This window comes from Cebidichthys violaceus, unplaced genomic scaffold (assembly GCF_023349555.1).
Source record: "Cebidichthys violaceus isolate CVI_PGR_0920_01 unplaced genomic scaffold, fCebVio1.0.p SCAF_54, whole genome shotgun sequence".
Taxonomy (NCBI): domain Eukaryota; kingdom Metazoa; phylum Chordata; class Actinopteri; order Perciformes; family Stichaeidae; genus Cebidichthys; species Cebidichthys violaceus.
In genome coordinates this window covers 1,389,955-1,409,549 of record NW_027176750.1, presented here as the reverse complement: position 1 = coordinate 1,409,549, position 19,595 = coordinate 1,389,955, and the positions used below count along the sequence as shown (strand labels likewise).

At 43.2% G+C, this 19,595-nt stretch overlaps 1 protein-coding gene across 1 annotated transcript; it reads right to left on the bottom strand.

The window, feature by feature from the left end:
* Window positions 1-3,002: 3,002 nt before the first annotated feature.
* On the bottom strand, window positions 3,003-17,574 carry LOC137888459 (high affinity choline transporter 1-like). Its single transcript, XM_068731863.1, has 8 exons — window positions 17,391-17,574; window positions 16,959-17,075; window positions 11,158-11,313; window positions 7,410-7,558; window positions 6,813-6,956; window positions 5,903-6,056; window positions 3,845-4,062; window positions 3,003-3,563 (listed from the first exon to the last, which is right to left on the bottom strand). The coding sequence occupies exons 1-8, from the start codon at window positions 17,572-17,574 to the stop codon at window positions 3,003-3,005; spliced, it is 1,683 nt and encodes a 560-aa protein (XP_068587964.1).
* Window positions 17,575-19,595: the final 2,021 nt, after the last annotated feature.

Below are 19,595 nucleotides of genomic sequence, written 5' to 3'. Positions count from 1 at the left end.
CTGTGTCAGACTTGAATTTGTTGGTACTAATGAACTGTTCACGGTCAGAGAGGTATGATTTGAACCAGGAGAGGGCTGTGCCAGTAATATGGAGGGAGGATTTGAGACGGGAAAGGGGGATGGAGTGGTTGATGGTGTCAAAGGCTGCACTGAGGTCGAGTAGTACTAGGATGTTGAGGGAGTGGTCATCAGAGGAGAGTTATAATCAAATTCCCATCTGTACAGTTGTCATTTGTTTTTCAAGACAGTTTTAAGTGGCCATTTTTTGGCACTTGGGTGTTGGCTTAATTTTTTAACACCGGAGATTGCCATGTATCTCATGTATCTGATTTGATCATCTCCAAGGTTGAATACATACATATATTAGGGCTGGGCAAGTTAGCGCGTTATTATCGTGTTAACGCATTAGCTAATTAACGCCAACCATTTTTTTATCGCGCATTAATGGAGGTTTTTTTTATTATTATTTTAAAAGTCCGTTGCTCACTGGCAACGGTGGAGGGAGGCTTCGGCAGACTACTTTAGATGCAGCGTGTGGGAGAAGTATAAATAAACAAAAGCAAGACAAGCTAACAAATGCCATAGCAAAGTGGATAGCTACAAACTGCAGGCCGTTCAGTGTTGTGGAAGATGTCGGTCTGAGGAACGTTCTTAGGATCGCAACGAATGACGGCACGTATGAGCCTCCCTCAAGACGCACCATCACAAGAAGAATACACAAGTTGTATGAAAAGGAGAGGACTACAAAAGTGACGGCGCTACAACGTGCACCAACTGTTGCTCTCACTGGAGACTACTGGACATCACTGGGTAACCATAATTACCTCGGAGTTACAATGCATTATATTGATGAACAGTGGGAACTGAATTCACATAATCTGACTGTAATGAAAACAGAAGATAGACATTTTGCTGAAATGTGCGCAGAACATTTTATTCATGTTGCACAGCAGTGGAACGTTTCAAATAAAGTCAGCACACGTAGCAAGAAATATCATCGCTGCTGCGAAACATCTGCCTTTTGAGCACGTCCCCTACAGTCTCCAGCATTCTGTCACAGTGTGTTGAGAATTTAAGTTTTATAAGCATTCCTAGTATGTTTAATAGCACCCCTAGTGGTGGATGTTAAATGTCAATATCAACTTACAGAGGTCATAAAGCATAACATCATAATCATTGAATGCATTAGATTAGAAGTATAGTTACTGAATGTTTAGAGCTATAAGGGAGAGATAGGGATCTTTTAAGACAGGCGTTTCAGAGCTTTCATGACCATATGTGGAGATAAGATGAGTCGGAGTGGAATCGGCACCAAGTGGAAACAGGACCGTGGAGGCAAGGGTGTCGGATGGACGGAGCTTTTATGAGGTGGAGGACAGGCTGGACCAGCGGACACAATCCAGATCATCACTTTGACCAATATTGAGCATTGTCTGAGGCCAGGAGGAGACAATTGTATTTCAGCCAGTCACTGAAGCTAATACTGGATTTTGAAAGTAAACCACTGACTTTCAAGTATAAAGGCACTATACGGAGAGAAGTTATATAGTTCTCGGCGTTCCTATTTTACAGCTAACTGGCTGTTGCTCAAACAAACAACAGAGTGAGAGGTCCGCGGCCTCCTGCAAGGAGAGGTTTTCTACCATCACATGTGTAAAGGGAATACTGCTGTTAAAAAGCACCTTAATTGTTTAAAGTGTTTGCAAACCAAATGTTATTGCACTTTTGTTAATATAGCAGTACCTTTAAAATAAAATTGCGCAATACACTACTTTTTAATTTATTATTGAATTTTGCGCATAACAATGCGATTAATCGCGATTCAAAATTGTAATCGATATATATATATATATATATATATATATATATATATATACACACGCAGATGTTACCGGTAGTATCGTTCGATTGAGATAACGCTTCTCTTTTTTCTGCATTTGGCTCAATAACGTCCATCATTTTGTCTACGTTTTAAACTTTTAATCATTTTTCTACGTTAAAGTATGGCTGGTCAATATAGGTCCAAAGTTAAGTGGTTTTTTTAGCTCTCTTCACGACGAAACCCCATTCAAGTCAATGGGGAAATTTTGCTCCATTTTTGGGGATTTTCGGGAAAATCTCTTATAAACGTCATTACACACCATTCCCGATCAGGCCGCACGTTTTGGTGTATTTTTTGCGCAGGTGTTGGCAACGCTGTGTGAGGAGAAGCGCGCTAAACTTTCTGGATAAACATTAAACAGATTAAGCCCGATGGATTATATACAGTGTGCTTTGGCACAGGCAGTTTTACTGCCTTATGCTACAAAGCCACACTGAATAAGCCCACAGGATTACAGTCAGTGTGCTTTGGCACAGGCAGTATTACTGCCTTGTGCCACAAAGCCACACTGAATAAAGAAATAATCCTATAATATAAAAAGACATATCAATTATCAGAATCAGAATTAGAACCATTTGTTGCCAAGGAAGTTTGCACCTACAAGGAATTTGTCATAGCAGGATATAAATATATCAAAGTATATTAATAAATCAGCCCAACAGAGAGTCAAAAAAGATGGAGAGTGATGAGTCTGTGGTTTCCACTGTTGTTATAGTCTGATGGCAATGGGAACAAAGGATCGCCTGAAGTGTGATTATCCGGTGGCTAAATGAGTCAGACAGCATGGAGAGCTACCAAAAGGAAATTAAAAAAAGTCAATATTTAATTGAAGGCTTTCTTTATAAAACATTTCCTCATAATAATAAGTGTAAGTGCTGCTGTAGACTAAATAAAAAATGTTTGTGATTTAAGTGGCATTATTATCAAATTTGAAAATCTCTCGTCAAAAACCAAAACAAATAAACTATTTTTAAAAAATGTTGACAATTTGACAAGTTCCAGTCCTCCTCATCGTCAGAGGATAAGCCCCCGTTTATGAAAAACCCAAATACAGTAGCTTAAATACTCCAAAAGAAACCGCTTGCATGTTGATTGCATTAAAGTACTGCACAGAAAATCTTTAACATGTGGTGGTAATCATTGGCTCTAATGTATCTTGGTGAGATTTCATTTCATCAAGCTTCTCCTTCTCATTGTATCTTTTGCCGTCATCGCTTGGTGTCGGTGGTTGTGCTGAGTGCTGGGCTTTCACTTTGAACACATCCCACTTCTCAGGAAGCAACCCTTTGTTGAAAAGCACAGAAGCCAGGTAGGAGAACAACAAGTTGGCAAGGATGGCAGACAGCATGGCGATGGTCCTCACTGGGGAGTACTGAACGTAAATTCCATCCTCGAGAGCGCATCCTGGGAAGTGTATGACTGGTGCCACCCCTAGTGATGGCTCTCCACTGAGCAGTCTTAACACCAGCCCTGTCGACCAGCCCATAACAGCTCCGTAGAAGTTGGATATGTTGAAGAAGAGGACACAGACGAGCTGAGAGAAGATCAATATGTAGCACACTTCAGCACCAAGGAACACCATCCAAATGATACTATTTTTTAGGATGGTGAGTGATGCACCGATCAAGCCTGCCACAACCACAGTAGCACGGATCACCCACTGGATTTCTCTCTGTGATGCCTAAATAAAAAGGAAATAGCAAGGACAAATTTGTTTCAGAGAAGTAATGGGGAAAAGGTTTTACATTCTCTCAATCTTTTCTCATTCTACACTTCTACTTTACCTACTGCCCTTTTTCTCCACAATGCCCATTCATTACTTTTATTTCACTCGCATTCCCTTCCAACTCTTTTTTAGTTTCTCATTCAAGTTTTTCAAATCTTTAAAAAGGGAAAAGGAAGTTTTGCCTCCTCTTTTTTTTGAGATGTAGCAATTTAGGAAACATTCTTAGTTGTTCACACCTGAGGCCTCAGGATAGTCTTGTAGATGTTGCAAGTGAAAATGGAGGCTGCAGAGAGCAAAGCAGAGTCGGCTGATGACATAGCAGCGGCAGAAATGGCTCCGGTGCCGATGATAGCGACGAAGGTTGGGGTGAGGTAGTTCAGGGCGATAGGCAGGACCATAGCTCCCTCCCCACGTTCCAACGGAGACGGAGAACCATAAGAAGTGAGGTTCCAGTCTGGCATGTAGACAGATATGATAAACAAAGAGAGAATGAAGCATATTTTTTATCAGCTATGTTCACAGGAATTTAACAGCTTGACCTTTTTTGTGTTTGAGTTCAGTTCAGCCTAAATGATCTCACCAGGAGCTCCGCTTCCTTCTCTTATTTGTCTCCATGTCTCTCTTAATGTCTGTGTGTTGATGAAGCAGATTCATAAAGCCTCGGAATTTGTATCAATTGGCTGCTGTCTTTTTTGCAATTTTCAAGTATGTGCTTCAATTTGCAATTGTGCAATTTGCCTGGGCGAATTTGCACCTTATCCTGTCTTTCCATTAACTTTGTATATAATGTTGTCCGCCAAATGAAGCACTAGACCAGAGGTCTTCAACAGGGGGTCCGCGACCCATAGGGAGTCCGTGGAGGTACTGCAGGGGTCCAAACATTTTTGGTTGATTAGACAATTCATATTATTTAATTTTTTTCACAAATTCAAATGTCTTTAAATACACATTAACATGAATCCAATATTTTGAAGATGTTATCTTTCAGTGAGAAATGCACATATTCAGCGACACACAGGAGGTCTCACAAGCTGGGTACCGGTTCACTCACAACACGAGACTAGCCTGGACCTGTCCCTCCAAGCCTCCTGCACACAAAGAGGACCCGCCCCTATCGCTGCTGTGCCAATCACGAGGCCGCAAGTTACATACTGGCTCTGTCAGGTTCTCCGTGATTGACCGAGAGCCTATTCAGTCCCCAGCTGATTAAGATCCCAGACACAAGGACGCACGCTGCAATATTATTTGAAGAGAAGATACCGTTGTAAAAACAACGACATTTACTTCACCCACGAATCCTTTTGCAATAATTTTTGCAAGATTATCCTGGCTAAAACACTGCAGCTCCTATCCACAACAGCCAACAACTGAGGCCAGTTTATTATTGTGCCAAGTGTATGGACATTGTTATGAGCAAAAAAGGATTGTTTTGTAACTCGACCAAAAAACATGAATCTGTCCATTACTTTAATAGTTCAGTATTGTATGCAAGATAACAGGTATGTTTATGCATAGCAGTGGCACTAATAGGCCATCACTCATTTTTCATTTTCACATTTATGTTTAAAATAAAAACGTCAATTTGAATAGCTTGTATGCATGGGTTGGCAATTGACAGACAGTGTTGATATTGGCATTGGTATCAGTTGACAAGGTATGTTTATACATGGAACTGGGCCTAGTTTAATATAAAACACAATTTTATACAATATAGTAGGGGTCCCTGCTCCATCTCTATCAGTTTGGGGGTCCTTGGTCTGAAAAACATTGAAGACCCCTGCACTAGACTCAGTCCAGTCAGGAAGACTTCCCTTTTGCATGCTTAGGCCTGTAGTTTATTTCTCACACAGTTCAAACATGCTCACTATTAATCTCCATGCAGTCATTGTTTGGGGCTGTCAATCAAGACTTATCTCACACAACTCACACATCATTTGTTATACTATCGTTTCTCCATTCACTTGTCTCTGCCGATTTAAATTATTTCCTATTCTGTCTTAACACACAGTTACTTGTTTCAGCTATCTTTGGGAACTCAAATGACTCAGCAATTCCTAAATATATATTTTTTTGTCTTAAACATCTCCTTTGATCCAATCAATGCAATCTTCAATTGACTATGCTAGGAATTCTTACTCAAACATTGAGAAGCACAACATTAATTGTGGTAACTTCTGGGGGATTTGGTTTAATGCAGTCATTAACTCACACACATTGTATGTACTTTTACTTTAGTTACCATCTTTGCATGTTTTCAATAAAAAGCTGTTCATGTCTTTAGAAGCTCTTATTACCTGTGGATGCAGCCACTGCTCCGATCAGTATAGAAGGTATTCCAAATATGATAATAGTGAAAGCTGCAACAAAGCATGTGGTCCTAGCCGCCGATGTGGAAGTAGCAGACAAGGTCCTCTGGTGGAAGGCTTGGAATCCCAGGCTTCCCAGTGACTTGGAAGTAATACAGTCATATTAATTGTAATTCCTATTGAATCTGTGAAAGTTTAAACATTTAAGTAGTTTAATTAATTAAGACAACCATTAGATAACAATTGAACTGAGTGCTCATCATTTATCAGCACTGGCAATCTTATAGGGTCCTTCACATGGTAACCAGGGTCTGCAACGCACAAAACGTTCTTGTAATGGGAAACAAATATGGATTTCTTAATGTGTGTGCATGGGTATGGTTAGAAATTGATCAAATCTAGGTGAGCTGCGGGTTGAATAAACAGGAGAAAAAAGAAATTGAAATAACATCTACCAATGTCGTTTCATCAATCCATGTGCATCAGCCCCCAAAACTGTACCGACGCAGGACTCCCAATCAACCAATCTAGCACTGTGTAGGGTTTTTTTCACAACAAGTTCCCTGAAAGATGTTTTTTTGGCCTACTTCGTTGTTTTATAGGGTGGAGAAGGTCTGAAGAAACACTTAGACCATTGTGGGACATTTCCAGTAAACCTTCTATTGCTAAATATTCCGTCAGCGAATTGACTGCAACTTGAAAGTGACAATTTGAATCAAATGACGATGATAACATTTGAATCATATTCCTGTGAGTTTTCATGAAAAACCTATGAAAATGTTATTCCAACATTATACAAATCTATATAGCCATTTATTGTATGTAACCAGTTGCAACATTATATAGAGGCTGATGTATTTACACTGAAGCAAACCATCCTTGAATGTCTAGAGCTCACCAGATACAAGAAGGTATCGATATTGGTCCAAGCAAACTTCCTCTCCAGTTTACCAATCCAGGGTGCCTGAAAAGTGTTGTTCAGGGCCGTCTGAGTAATGTCCACATGGGTGGGGTTTATCAGGACAAACGGTAAACAGACACTCTGCAAAGATAAAGAACACATGACAGCAACTGAAGCAAAAATAAATCATTTAAACAGCAAAATAAGGCAAGGTAAGCTACAGAAAATGTGTGTGTGTGTACATTTCAATATGACAAACAAATTCCTTCTTAAGACAAACAAAAACTTGTATTATTCGTATAATAGGTACACCTGCATTCCAATGCAATCCAGTAACAGGCCCAGAAAAGACCTTTGCGAAGCTCACAATGTAATAAATCATTTTTGAAGTTTTATTAGAATATGTTATCAGCATCATTAAAGAACAATATAAATCAACCAAATAGATCACCACAAACTGTAGGACCATTAATTAATTCTACAACTACTGTATCATATTTCATTAGAACAGTTTGTTTTCATTACAATTTGTTCTGCAATAATGAAGTCTTCTTGACAGGTTGTTCCAAACACATTTTTTTAAACAATCCTCACCATGGTGATGAAAATGAGGATGACCTGTATGATGTCTGTGTATGCCACAGAGTAGAGGCCGCCCAGCAGTGTGTAGACAATCACCACAGCAGTAGAGATCCAGACGCTCACAGAGTAGGGCAAATCCAAAATCACATTCATGGTGGCACCTGAAACACACACATGCACCTGTTGTAGAAACATAATAATCTTAATGTTTTTAAACTTAAGTGAAAAAACATATCCTTGCTGTAAAATGGCATGGTTCACAATATTGGGAACAGCTCAAAACTCATCATACACATACATGACATTTGACATGCATAAAGTAGGAGCCAGGGATCAAAAGTTGTGGTTACAGGACGACCCACTCTACCCAACAAGTACAGCCAACAGTTTTTTACTAAGTCCCCATAATGTGATTGTGCTTAAACAAGAAGGTATGAATGAATAGTATGGGTATTTTGAAGTGGGGTTGTATGAGGTTGTAATGATTGCCAGAAGTCTGCCTGTATGTACAGAAAGTGTAAATGGGGAACCTGTGGGTTACATTCCTTCACCTATAAAGTACTGGAATGTTATTAGTTGCTTGTATTTATAACACAGGTTATTAATAGGATCTGTTATTGTTATTGTTGTAGTTGGGTTGACCCGTTTTTGGTATAAATTGTGTTAGGGGGAAGTGATGCGAGGGAAGATGGTGCGTGCAGACTGGAGGAAGCGAGCTACGTTCAGTGGACTCAGGAGATCACGGTTTGCCGGCGATTGCTCAGCCACGGATCCGAAGCAAGCGTTTCAATGGATTATTAGGCTGGAGTCTTCACTGGGAACGGCACAGAGGGCCACCATCGGAACGAGCTGTGGTGAGGTAGCACGGGTTCGGTGGACACAGGGACCGCGGCGTCTCGCCACGCTTCCGCCGGTTATTGATTTTGCCTCGGGGATTATTTTTGTCATCGGACTGTTTTTCGTTTATTAAAGGAACTTTGTGAACTAATGGGACTCGGGGATTGGGTGATCATTTGTAAATGTTTAGTTTATTGTGCCGAAGTACGGCGGGAGCCTCACAGTTACTTTGTTTTTGGTTCGGTTTATGTAATTAGGTGAATTGTTACAAGGTACTTATTCATAATCAGTGTATTACCAACAGTAGAAGGTGGTTGGTGCGTCCCCATAAGTAGACAGGAGTACCAGCAGCAGCATAACGTATTCAAGCCACCTAAAAGGAAGACCCACCTAAAAAAATCTATATCTGTTTAATTGTACGCTTGAGTATTTTCCGACATGGAACTAAATAAAAAGTGAAACATATCTATACTTTTTTTGTCCACAGAGTCTCGTGGCTTTGAAGATTGCAGAGATACGTTTTCCTTTTAGTTCAGTTCCCTATCAGTTCCTGTCTTGTCGTCAGGGCTGTCTGATGGCAAGATAAAGTGGTACAAATATCCTACATAACAACTTAAACACATTTTTTATTATTTTTGGGGGGCCTTTATTTTTGGTGGCTTAAATATCTTTTTGTGCCCCTGTCCACAGCTGTATATTGCTTTGCTCTTGTGTCGGTAATCCTCCCTGTTTCTTTAAACTGGAGGCGTGCCGACCGCCGTCTAAAATAGGATAAGTACCTCATACAACCCCACTTTAAAACACCTAGACTATCCCTTTAATGTAGCTAAGGCTTTTCATTTTAACCCTGGTTTTAGAATCATTCTTCACTTGGACTTAGCTGTCCAAGCCGTCCGACTGAGGAAAAAGGCCTTCCGGGATATGTTATCCTGTGGGACTCCTGAGGCAGTTGCAAGGTACCGACAGACCCGAAGGGCTACAGCCGCTGCCGTGAAGGAGGCAAAGCAGCGGGTGTGGGAGGAGTTTGGAGTAGACATGGAGAAGGACTTTAGGTCGACACCAAGGTGTTTCTGGAAAACCATCCGGAACCTCAGGAGGGGGAAACGGGGAAACATGAAACATCCAAGCTATATACAGTAAGGATGGGACTCTGTTGACTTCAACTGAGGGGGTAATCGGGCGGTGGAAGGAGCACTTTGTGGAACTCCTGAATCCGACTAATACGCCCTCTACTGTAGAGGCAGAGCTGGAGGCTGATGGGGGAGCATCATCAATTTCCCTGGTGGAAGTCACTGAGTTAGTCAAACAACTCCACAGTGGCAAAGCCCCAGGGATTGATGAGATCCGTCCAGAAATGCTGAAGGCACTGGGTGTGGAGGGGCTGTCTTGGATGACACGTCTCTTCAACATTGTGTGGAGGTCTGGGACGGTGCCTAGGGAGTGGCAGACCAGGGTGGTGGTTCCCCTGTTCAAAAAGGGGGACCGGAGGGTGTGTGCCAATTATCGCGGTATCACACTACTCAGCCTCCCTGGTAAAGTTTACTCCAAGGTGCTGGAAAGGAGGGTTTGGCCGATAGTTGAACCTCGAATTGAAGAGGAACAATGCGGATTCCGTCCTGGCCGTGGAACAACGGACCAGCTCTTCACTCTCGCAAGGATCCTGGTGGGGGCTTGGGAATACGCCCATCCGGTCTACATGTGTTTTGTGGACACTGGAGAAGGCGTATGACCGGGTCCCCTGGGAGATACTGTGGGAGGTGCTGCGGGAGTATGGGGTGAGGGGGCCACTTCTGGAGGTCATCCAATCCCTGTACGCCCAAAGCGAGAGCTGTGTCCGGGTTCTCGGCAGTAAGTCAGACTCGTTTCCGGTGAGGGTTGGCCTCCGCCAGGGCTGCGCTTTGTCACCAATCCTGTTTGTGGTATTCATGGGCAGGATATCGAGGCGTAGTCGTGGAGAGGAGTGTTTACAGTTCGGTGGGCTGAGGATTGCATCGCTGCTGTTTGCAGATGATGTGGTCCTGATGTCTTCATCGGGCTGTGACCTCCAGCACTCACTGGATCGGTTCGCAGCCGAGTGTGAAGCGGTTGGGATGAGAATCAGCACCTCTAAATCTGAGGCCATGGTTCTCAGCAGGAAACCGGTGGATTGCCCACTCTGGGTAGGGAATGAGTCCTTACCCCAAGTGAAGGAGTTCAAGTACCTTGGGGTCTTGTTCGCGAGTGAGGGAACAATGGAATGTGAGATTGGCCGGAGAATCGGAGCAGCTGGGGCGGTATTGCAGTCGCTCTACTGCACCGTTGTGACGAAAAGAGAGCTGAGCCGCAATGCAAAGCTCTCTATCTACCAGGCAATCTTCGTTCCTGCCCACACCTATGGTCATGTGGACTGGGTCATGACCGCAAGAATTAGATCGCGGGTACAAGCGGCCGAAATGGGTTTCCTCAGAAGGGTGGCTGGCGTCTTCCTTAGAGATAGGGTGAGAAGTTCGGTCATCCGTGAGGGACTCGGAGTAGAGCCGCTGCTCCTTTGCGTAGAAAGGAGCCAGATGAGGAGGTTCGGGCATCTGGGAAGGATGCCACCTGGGCGCCTCCCTAGGGAGGTGTTCCAGGCACGACCAGCTGGGAGGAGACCCTGAGGGAGGCCCAGGACCAGGTGGAGGGACTATATCTCCAAACTGGCCTGGGAGCGCCCAGTAAGAGCTGGCTGATGTGGCCCAGGAAAGGTAAGTTTGGGGTCCCCTGCTGGAGCTGTTGCCCCCGCGACCCGATCCCGGATAAGAGGTTGAAGATGAGATGAGATGAGATGAGACTTGGACTTAGCTGTGCGTCATTGTGGACTCAGGTCAGCCGGTCTTGACTACAACTCTGATTGTCAAAATAGAAACTATAAAGAAGTTGTTGGTATAGTGTTTATATACTGTACCTAAGCTGATTAGTGTTCCAGCCAACCACAAAATATCGCTTAGAAGTGCACCCAGTGACTGCATGGCTGTGAATGCTTTTCCATACTTGATCAGGAAAGGGTCCAACACAGTCACATATTTGTTGTCTCTCATTGGCTTGATGAACACAAGGCCACCTGAATAATGAAACAGACAGATAGATTTAACAAATGCAAGATGCATACAGTCAAAAGAAAAACAACAGAAACATTACCTCCCTGGTATTTACATGCAGTGTGTTGTCTGGATACGTTACATGAACATCTGATCTATTTGAACATTTCATGAACATCTGATCATGAGCCTTGCATTCACACCTGCTTTCAATTAGTGGCAGATCAGGCAGACTTCATCAAACATGGTCTCAAGTCTCAAGTCAAGTGAAGCTATGTGGGACTCAAGGCACAATGTGACGGACAGCAGAAGGTTACCTTCTTTGGTTACCTTCAGTCATGCTAACTAGGCTAACCTTACTTACAGAGGAAGTCATGCTAACTCTGCTATCCCTGTTGGTCTTAACCCTGGTTCTTTCCTTTGAAAGTCTCCTGAAGCAATGCTGGTTCTACTCATTTCTGTGGCAGTGCTGTGTCCAGCTCTCTTAATATACCCAAACCAAGCCCACAGGATCACATGATGCACACGGGCCCGAAAATACTTTTTCTCCCTATACATACAGTCATTACAAAAGAGATCAAGATAAAGATAAAGAGGTTTTTATTGTCATTGTCATTGTAGTGATACAACAAAATTTTGTTTGGTAGCTCTAAGCAGCAAACAGTAGCAATAACAACAATATACAAGATTATATACAAAAGGAATAAGAACATTAGTAAGCAATACAATTTAAGTAATAAAATCTGTGCAAACAGTGCAGTGTAAACATGTTTTGGCAGTGCAAACAGAGTTTTTAGCAGCTTGATGGGGGGGGGGTGTTAGCTGTTCAGGTCTTAGTTACAGCTCCAGTGGTGACTGTGTGTGTGTGTGTGTGTGTGTGTGTGTGTGTGTGTGTGTGTGTGGGGGGGGGGGGGGGGGGGGGATGAAGGCTATTGTATTCATACTAGCTTGTTGCACTTATTGTATTCATATTACTTATAGCACTAACTGTTTTTTTTGTTTCTGCACTGTACTTTGGCTCTGAGTTATGCACTGCTTCATGCTCTTAGATGCTTGTTTGGAAAAGGAAATGTACTTATGACTCCTGGTGACTAGTAGTTCTTTTGATTACCAATGTTGAATGCACTTATTGTAAGTCGCTTGTCGATAAAAGCGTCTGCTAAATGACTGTAATCTAATCAAATCTAATCTGTACCGTCTCCCCGATGGCAGGGGGACGAACAGACTGTAACCTGGGTGGGTTGGGTCCTTGCTGATGTTGCTAGCCTTCTTGTGTAGACGGCTAGCATATACCGTGTCCAGAGTCGGGAGCTCGGTTCCTATGATCCTCTGTGCTGTTTTGACTACCCGGGCCAGGTCTCTCCGGTTCTCTGCAGTGCAGCTGGTGTACCACACGGTGGCGCAGTGGCAGAGAATTGTCTCTATGGTGCTCCTGTAGAAGTTGACTAGGAGCTGAGAGGGGAGTTTGGCTTTCTTGAGTTTCCTCAAGAAGAAGAGCCTCTGTTGGGCTTTCTTCACCAGGTGGGAGGTGTTAAGGGCCCATGTCAGATCCTTTGTGATGTGGAGTCCCAGGAATTTGATGTTACTTACACTCTCCACCTCCTCACCATTTATGTGGAGAGGGGGAGGTGTGGTCTTCCTGGTTCTCCTGAAATCCACAATGATCTCTTTGGTTTTCATAGTGTTGAAAACCAGGTTATTATCAGTACACCACTCAACCAGATGTTGTACCTCCTCTCTGTAGTGCGCCTCCTCGTTGTTAGATATCAGTCCTACTATAGTAATGTCATCAGCGAACTTCACTATAGTGTTAGAGGAGTGGATGGGGGTGCAGTCATGGGTGCAAAGGGTGAAGAGGGCTGGACTGAACACACAGCCCTGAGGAGCTCCTGTGTTCAGGATGAGGGTGGAGGATGAGCGGTTGCATTACATTACATTACAGTCATTTAGCAGACGCTATTATCCAAAGCGACTTACAATTCAGTATCTATCTACACACCGTAGGCACAGCTACGGGAGACATTTTTGGGGTTAAGTGTCTTGCTCAAGGACACATTGACACAAGACTAGTAGAGCAGGAGCCGGGGATCGAACCGCCGACCCTCTGATTGAAAGGCGGCCCTGCTCTCCACTTAGTCATGGTCACCCCTCCGGTTGCCCATTCTGACGGTTTGTGGTCTGTTTGTGAGGAAGTCCATAATCCATGAGCAGAGTGTAGTGGATAGTCCAAGGTTATTGAGTTTATTTACCAGTTTATGGGGGACTATTGTGTTGAAAGCTGAGCTGAAATCAACAAATAGCATCCTGGCGTAAGTGTTTGGATGCTCCAGATGGGACAGGGATGTGTGGAGTGCTATTGAGACAGCATCCTCCGTAGATCTGTTTCCCCGGTAGGCAAACTGGTGGCTGTCTAGATCAGTGTGGATGTTGGCCTTGATGTGGGATAGTACAAGTCTCTTAAAGCACTTCATCACAATTGGTGTCAGGGCTATTGGGCGATAGTCGTTGAGACTTCTGACTGTTTGTTTTTTGGGCACGGGGGTAGTGGTAGTGGATTTGAGGCGTGTGGGGACCACAGACTGTTGCAGTGAGAGGTTAAAGATGTTGGTAAACACCCCTGCTAGTTGGTCGGCACATGACTTCAGTGTGCGGCCTGGTACCTTGTCTGGTCCTGCTGCTTTGGTGATGTCAATCTTCATCAGAGTGGATCTCACCTGGTGGTGCTGTAGGACGAGTACAGGGTACTCCCTTGTTGGTGTTGTTGTAGTGCTCACTCTGTTGGTGTGGTTGTCAAAGCGAGCAAAGAACTGGTTCAGGACATCAGGAAGCGTGGCGTCGTGGCTGGTCTGTGGGGTGCTGTTTTTGTAGTCCGTTAAAACTTTGATGCCTCTCCACATGCTGCGGGGGTCGCTGTTTCTGAAATGCTCCTCGATACGCTGCTGGTATCTGCTCTTGGCTTCTCTGATGCTCTTCTTTAGTTCTTTGCGGGCATTACTGTAAGCCAGGCTGTCTCCTGACCTGTAGGCAGCATCTCGTGCTCTGAGCTGAGACCGTACATTCCTGTCCAGCCATGGTTTCTGGTTTGGGAACACCTTGATGGTTTTGGTGGTAAGCACGGTCTCAGTACAGAAGGCTATGTAAGCCAAGACAGATGAGCTATATTCCTCCAGGTCTGTGCTCTGTGCAAACAACTCCCAATCTGTGTTTCCAAAACAGTCCTGCAGCAGCGAGGTGGACTCTTCTCTCCAGACTTGGGTAGTTTTGACAGTTGGTCTTGTTCTGCAGATTAGAGGTCTATAGGATGGGGTCATTTCCAGTGAGATGTGGTCTGATAGGCCTAGGTGGGGGGATGGTGCGGTTTTGTATGCGCCTGGGACGTTTGTGTAGATCTGATCGAGAATGTTCTTGCCTCTGGTTGGAAGTCTTACATTTTTGTGCAGTTTGGGCATTATAGTCTTTAAGTCTGTGTGATTAAAACCTTTTAAACCCTAGGCCTAGTTTTAGGCCTCAGCTTGAAAAAGAAAACCCATACGAAAATGAGTGTAGCGTTGCAACTGTAAGGGCTATTTTAATACTTTTTTTAAAAATAACCCTAACCTTTTTGAGATGTGTTGATTCATGTAATTATCAGTATATATGTTACTGGTTAAGAGAATATTAAGATGGCACACAGCACAACATTGAAATTCTAACTCTCGTTTGAAAAAAACAGCAATTTCAGGATATTTTTTTTTTGAAATTATGGAAATCCAAGATATTCACTTAGTCCCAGATCTTATAACTATATATTAAGGGTCTCTATACACATTTATACATAGATACAGTGAAGCATTCATACAATATAGAGGATAAAGTGAACAAAATGCAAGCAAATATTCCAATATTTGCATAATAAAATATTTTTTAAACTAAAAAACACTATATATCACTTGTGTATATCACTACTGATGTTCAGTAAATCAAAAGATAGAAGATTGGGCTTTATTTGAGGGTTTTAAGCCCTTTCTAAGCCCTTTTGTGTTCATTCAACTGCTTCAGATTCAGCCCACTCTCTCTGTTTAGGGCTGTATCTCAGCCCCCCTTTCTCCGATTTTCGCCATTGAGCCCTCCTTCGAACCGTAGAAGCCAATAGAATTGCATGGAATTGAAAGTTAAATGATTGACAGCACTATTAGCCAATGGGAATGTAAAACGTCCCATCTGATGTCAGATCTGAAATCTAATTTGCTGAGCTTCCATCCCTCCCAAGAAGCCGAGGAGTGTCGGAGAGACACGAGTCGAACGGATTCACACACAGCACATACAGCTAGACACACAGAGACGTGGAAGTACGGAGATATTTAATTTTTTCGCTGAGATTCCACCAAAAGTGAGTACAATATTCGATAAAGCTGTGTGACTTTTTTGTGTTCGAAGCTGAATATCTCTGCGATGGTTTACCAAGGAGAGAAATGGAGCATATGTCCGTAATCTCCGTCAAGCGGACATGCTTTTTTATGCTGCATGTTCGTAGGTAGCACGTTGCTAACGGACAGTAGCAGCTGTTTTCTCCGGTCTTTTCCAGTCATATTGAGTTATGATTTATGATATTTTGTTATTTGTTTGCTTGGCTGATGGGAGATGTGTTTGTCTCATGTAGAAGTGACCTAGTTCATGTTGTTCCCAGGTCGCTGAGGTTTCTCCAGAACTATAACATCATTATATTCGTTCTTCGTGGGTTCTCTGCCAGTTACTTTTAACACAAAACTCTCTACGTTTTTATGTACAAGGTACCCCAATTGGGGGACCCTCGGGCTTATAAGGTTTTAAAGTCTCCTGCTATGATCACAGCTCCCTCTGGGTGTGCATTCAGCTGGCTGTTGATAGCGTCGTGCAGCTCCTCCAGGGCTAGCTTAGCGTTAGCATGTGGTGGTATGTAAACAGCTGTGATTAAGATAGCAGTAAAGTTTCTCGGCATGTGGAAAGGTCTGCATTTTAGAACCAGATATTCTATGTCCGTGGAGCAGTGTGCTCTTATAATGTCTGTAGATGTACACCAGTCATTTTTACGTATATACATACTCCTCGACCTTTGCTCTTTCCGGAGGCCGCAGTCCTTTCTGCTCGGTAAACACAGCGGCCTGCTAGCGCGATAGCTTCGTCGGGGATGGTGCTATTTAGCCAGGTCGCTGTGATAATCATCACACATGATTGGCTTTACAGTGATAATTATAACATGAATGAATGTCACAAACACCTCTGATTTACTATATATGATTAGAATTTCATTTCATTCATGAGGTTTGACAAAATTTCTAAAATCTTGAAACACCAGACAAGAGGAAGTCAACTAATTCATTCAGAGAAGGCCTCTGTGTGCGTGTTACGTGTTATGTGCTTTATCCCCTCCTGCCTTTCTTTCTCTCTCTCTCCTTCCCTTGTTTCCTCTTCAGGTGCCAATCAGGTGATTCATTTCCACCTGTGCAGGTCAGTCATTTCAAGCTGGCCAATCAACAGAGTGGGCCCAGCATAAACAAAATAGCCTGAAAAACGTTTTTCAGTGTGAGCATCTTTTATCGTAATGAATGGGCCCGAACTATTTCTTTTGATTATAGCAATGTCAGTTTTCGTTGGATGAAATATGCAAACATGAACAAACTTCTCTTGATTGTAATTCTTTAATACTTACCCAAAATGAACGAAAAAGAATAAGCTGTTAGGAGGATTATCACCGACATCAGTCCCATAGAGGGGGTGTATATCAGCTCAGTTATGCCCATGATGGAGCAGCCTCCAACCCACGTGGCTACAGGATGGACAGACGCATACAAACACAGAAATTGGTTGACAAGAGAAACCAGTATAGAGAAAAGTACATGCATACAAAATGCAAAGATTTTTTTCTAATGCTGTAGAGAATTCAGTTAGTCACCAAACCCGTTAATATAAAACTAAATTGTTTTCCCATTTATGATGAGGTAGCAAAGTTGACAAGTTGGAGTATGTTCACACATGTTTAAGCAGGCTTTAGCTACTTTAGAAAGGAATTGGCAACACCGCTTGCAGGTTAAAGCCTGTTAAACTGCCACCTCCTCTACCTGTCTACAATGTAATGCTTCACCTGTCATTGTGAAGATCCCCACCACCTTTTTTATGCTTCGGTTTCCCAACAGAGCCATCTCAATTTTGTCAGCCGCACTGTTGTTCTCCTCCTTTTTGGACTTGATAGAAGCCCAGATGCCGACTCCGAGAACCAGCAGGTAGAAGAACAGCATTGCTATCAGCCCGGAAATGTTGAAAGCCATGCTGAACCTGAAGACTGGTGAAAACAGTATTACTGTTTGACAGGGAAAATTAAATTCTTTAAGATGAACGATAAAACAAAATAAATTAAAGCTGCAAGCAGCGATGAACGGGCCCTCGCCTCCTCCCGCACGTCGGGGGTGCCGGCGGGACTCCAACCTATGCGGCCGAGTTCGTCTGCGACAGTCGGACAACGCGCTTAGGAGTCCGATGCTTTTTTTCTGCTTGGACCGCGTGATGCAGGAAATTATGCAATGCAAATAGTCCACAGCATCCTGTATCCGCTGTGTGGTGCTACAGAACATGCACAAACATGTATTATGTTGCTCTCTAACAACTGTAGACGACATTGTGTTAAAGTCATGTAAATCGGATGCCGGTTGTCAAAAAACGCAGAATTACTTTGGCCAGCAGGTGGCGCTGTGAGTATTAGTGATAATTAGCTTGTAGACATCCTCAGGCCATGAGTGTTATCAACCATGTGAAGTTTGGGACTGTTTGGAACAAGTCCGGATTAGTTACATCAGCTTCTTTGGTGGGGAATCACGCAAAGTAGCCGCCCGCTACGGCTAAGCCATTCTGTCAAACGTAAAGCTTTTGATAACTTTTAATCACAAAGGTCTTGAGACTGTACCGACCAAATTTGAAGTGGATCCGACAAAGTCCCTAGGAGGAGTTCGTTAAAGTATAGCGACTAAAAGTAAGCCTAAATCTATTGAAAAATGACACAAAAATCAAAATGGCCGACTTCTGGTACGGTTTAGAGCATGGTCCTAAGAGACATATTTGTAAGTCTCTCTGAGATACATAATCCTACAAAGTTTCATACAGGTACCTCAAACGTAGCGCTGGGGCTGCTCTTTTGAAATATTGTAGGGGGCGCTATGGAGGCAATTTAAAACGGCCAAGCCAAACACCCATATAAAATATGTCCTCCCATTACCTATAACACATGTATAAAGTTCCATGAGTTTTGAGCATCGCAAGCCACTGATCCATCAGCCTACTTTTTCATGGCGAATGATGCGTTGCCGCGGCAACAGCGTTCAACGAAAACTCCCAATATTCATGATGGTGCATCATCAACATGTTAAGACTATCTTTACAAAATTTCAGACTGATCTGGTGAACTGGCTAAGAGGAGTAAATAAAAGTATAAAATATGACATTTCCTTTTGCCAGTAGGTAGCACTATGAGTTATTGAACATTTTTCAATTGACATGTGCTAAGAGTTGAAGTAGCATCATGCATAAGAGATTTCATGCAGATTGAATAATGTACCTTGGAGTTATAACAACTTCTTTTTTCCCGGCCAATGAGGCAAAATGGCCGCCCCGCCACGTCAAGGGTCTTTGATGAAAACTCTAAAAAAAAAAAAAACTTCATGTGATCTTGATCCAATAATGATCCACAGAAAATTTGGTAGCAATCGGACCAAGTGAGTAGGAGGAGTTCTCAAAAATGTGTTTTTCACAAAATTCAAGATGGCGGAAAATTTTGGGAGGCGGACCTTAGGGGTCTGAGAGGCTTTTTTTTTAGAGCTAGTGGATCTGGACATGTGTGTCGAATTTCAAGTAAATCGGACATACTGGCCGAGGGGCGTCGCCGGTCCAACTTTGAGGGGGCGCTCGAGAGCCATTTTTTTACACCAAAATATACAACTTGTGCCAGACCTGACAAGTCTGCAAAATTTGGTGAGTTTTGGGGTATGGCAAATACTCCAAATATGCGCCCAAAGTGGAAAAATAAAAATCTGAATAAAAATAATAATACCCCTTAGAATTTCAATAGGGCCTTCGCTGGCCCGACGTTATCGGTGGCTCGGGCCCTAATAATAATCTTTAGAATCTCAATAAGGCCTTCGCTGGCCCGACGTTGTCGGTGGCTCGGGCCCTAATAATAATACCCCATACAATTTCAATAGGGCCTTCGCTGGCCCGGCGTTGTCGGTGGCTCGGGCCCTAATAATAATAATAATTAAAGCTGCAAGCAGCATTGATCGGGCCCTCGCAACTACGCGCA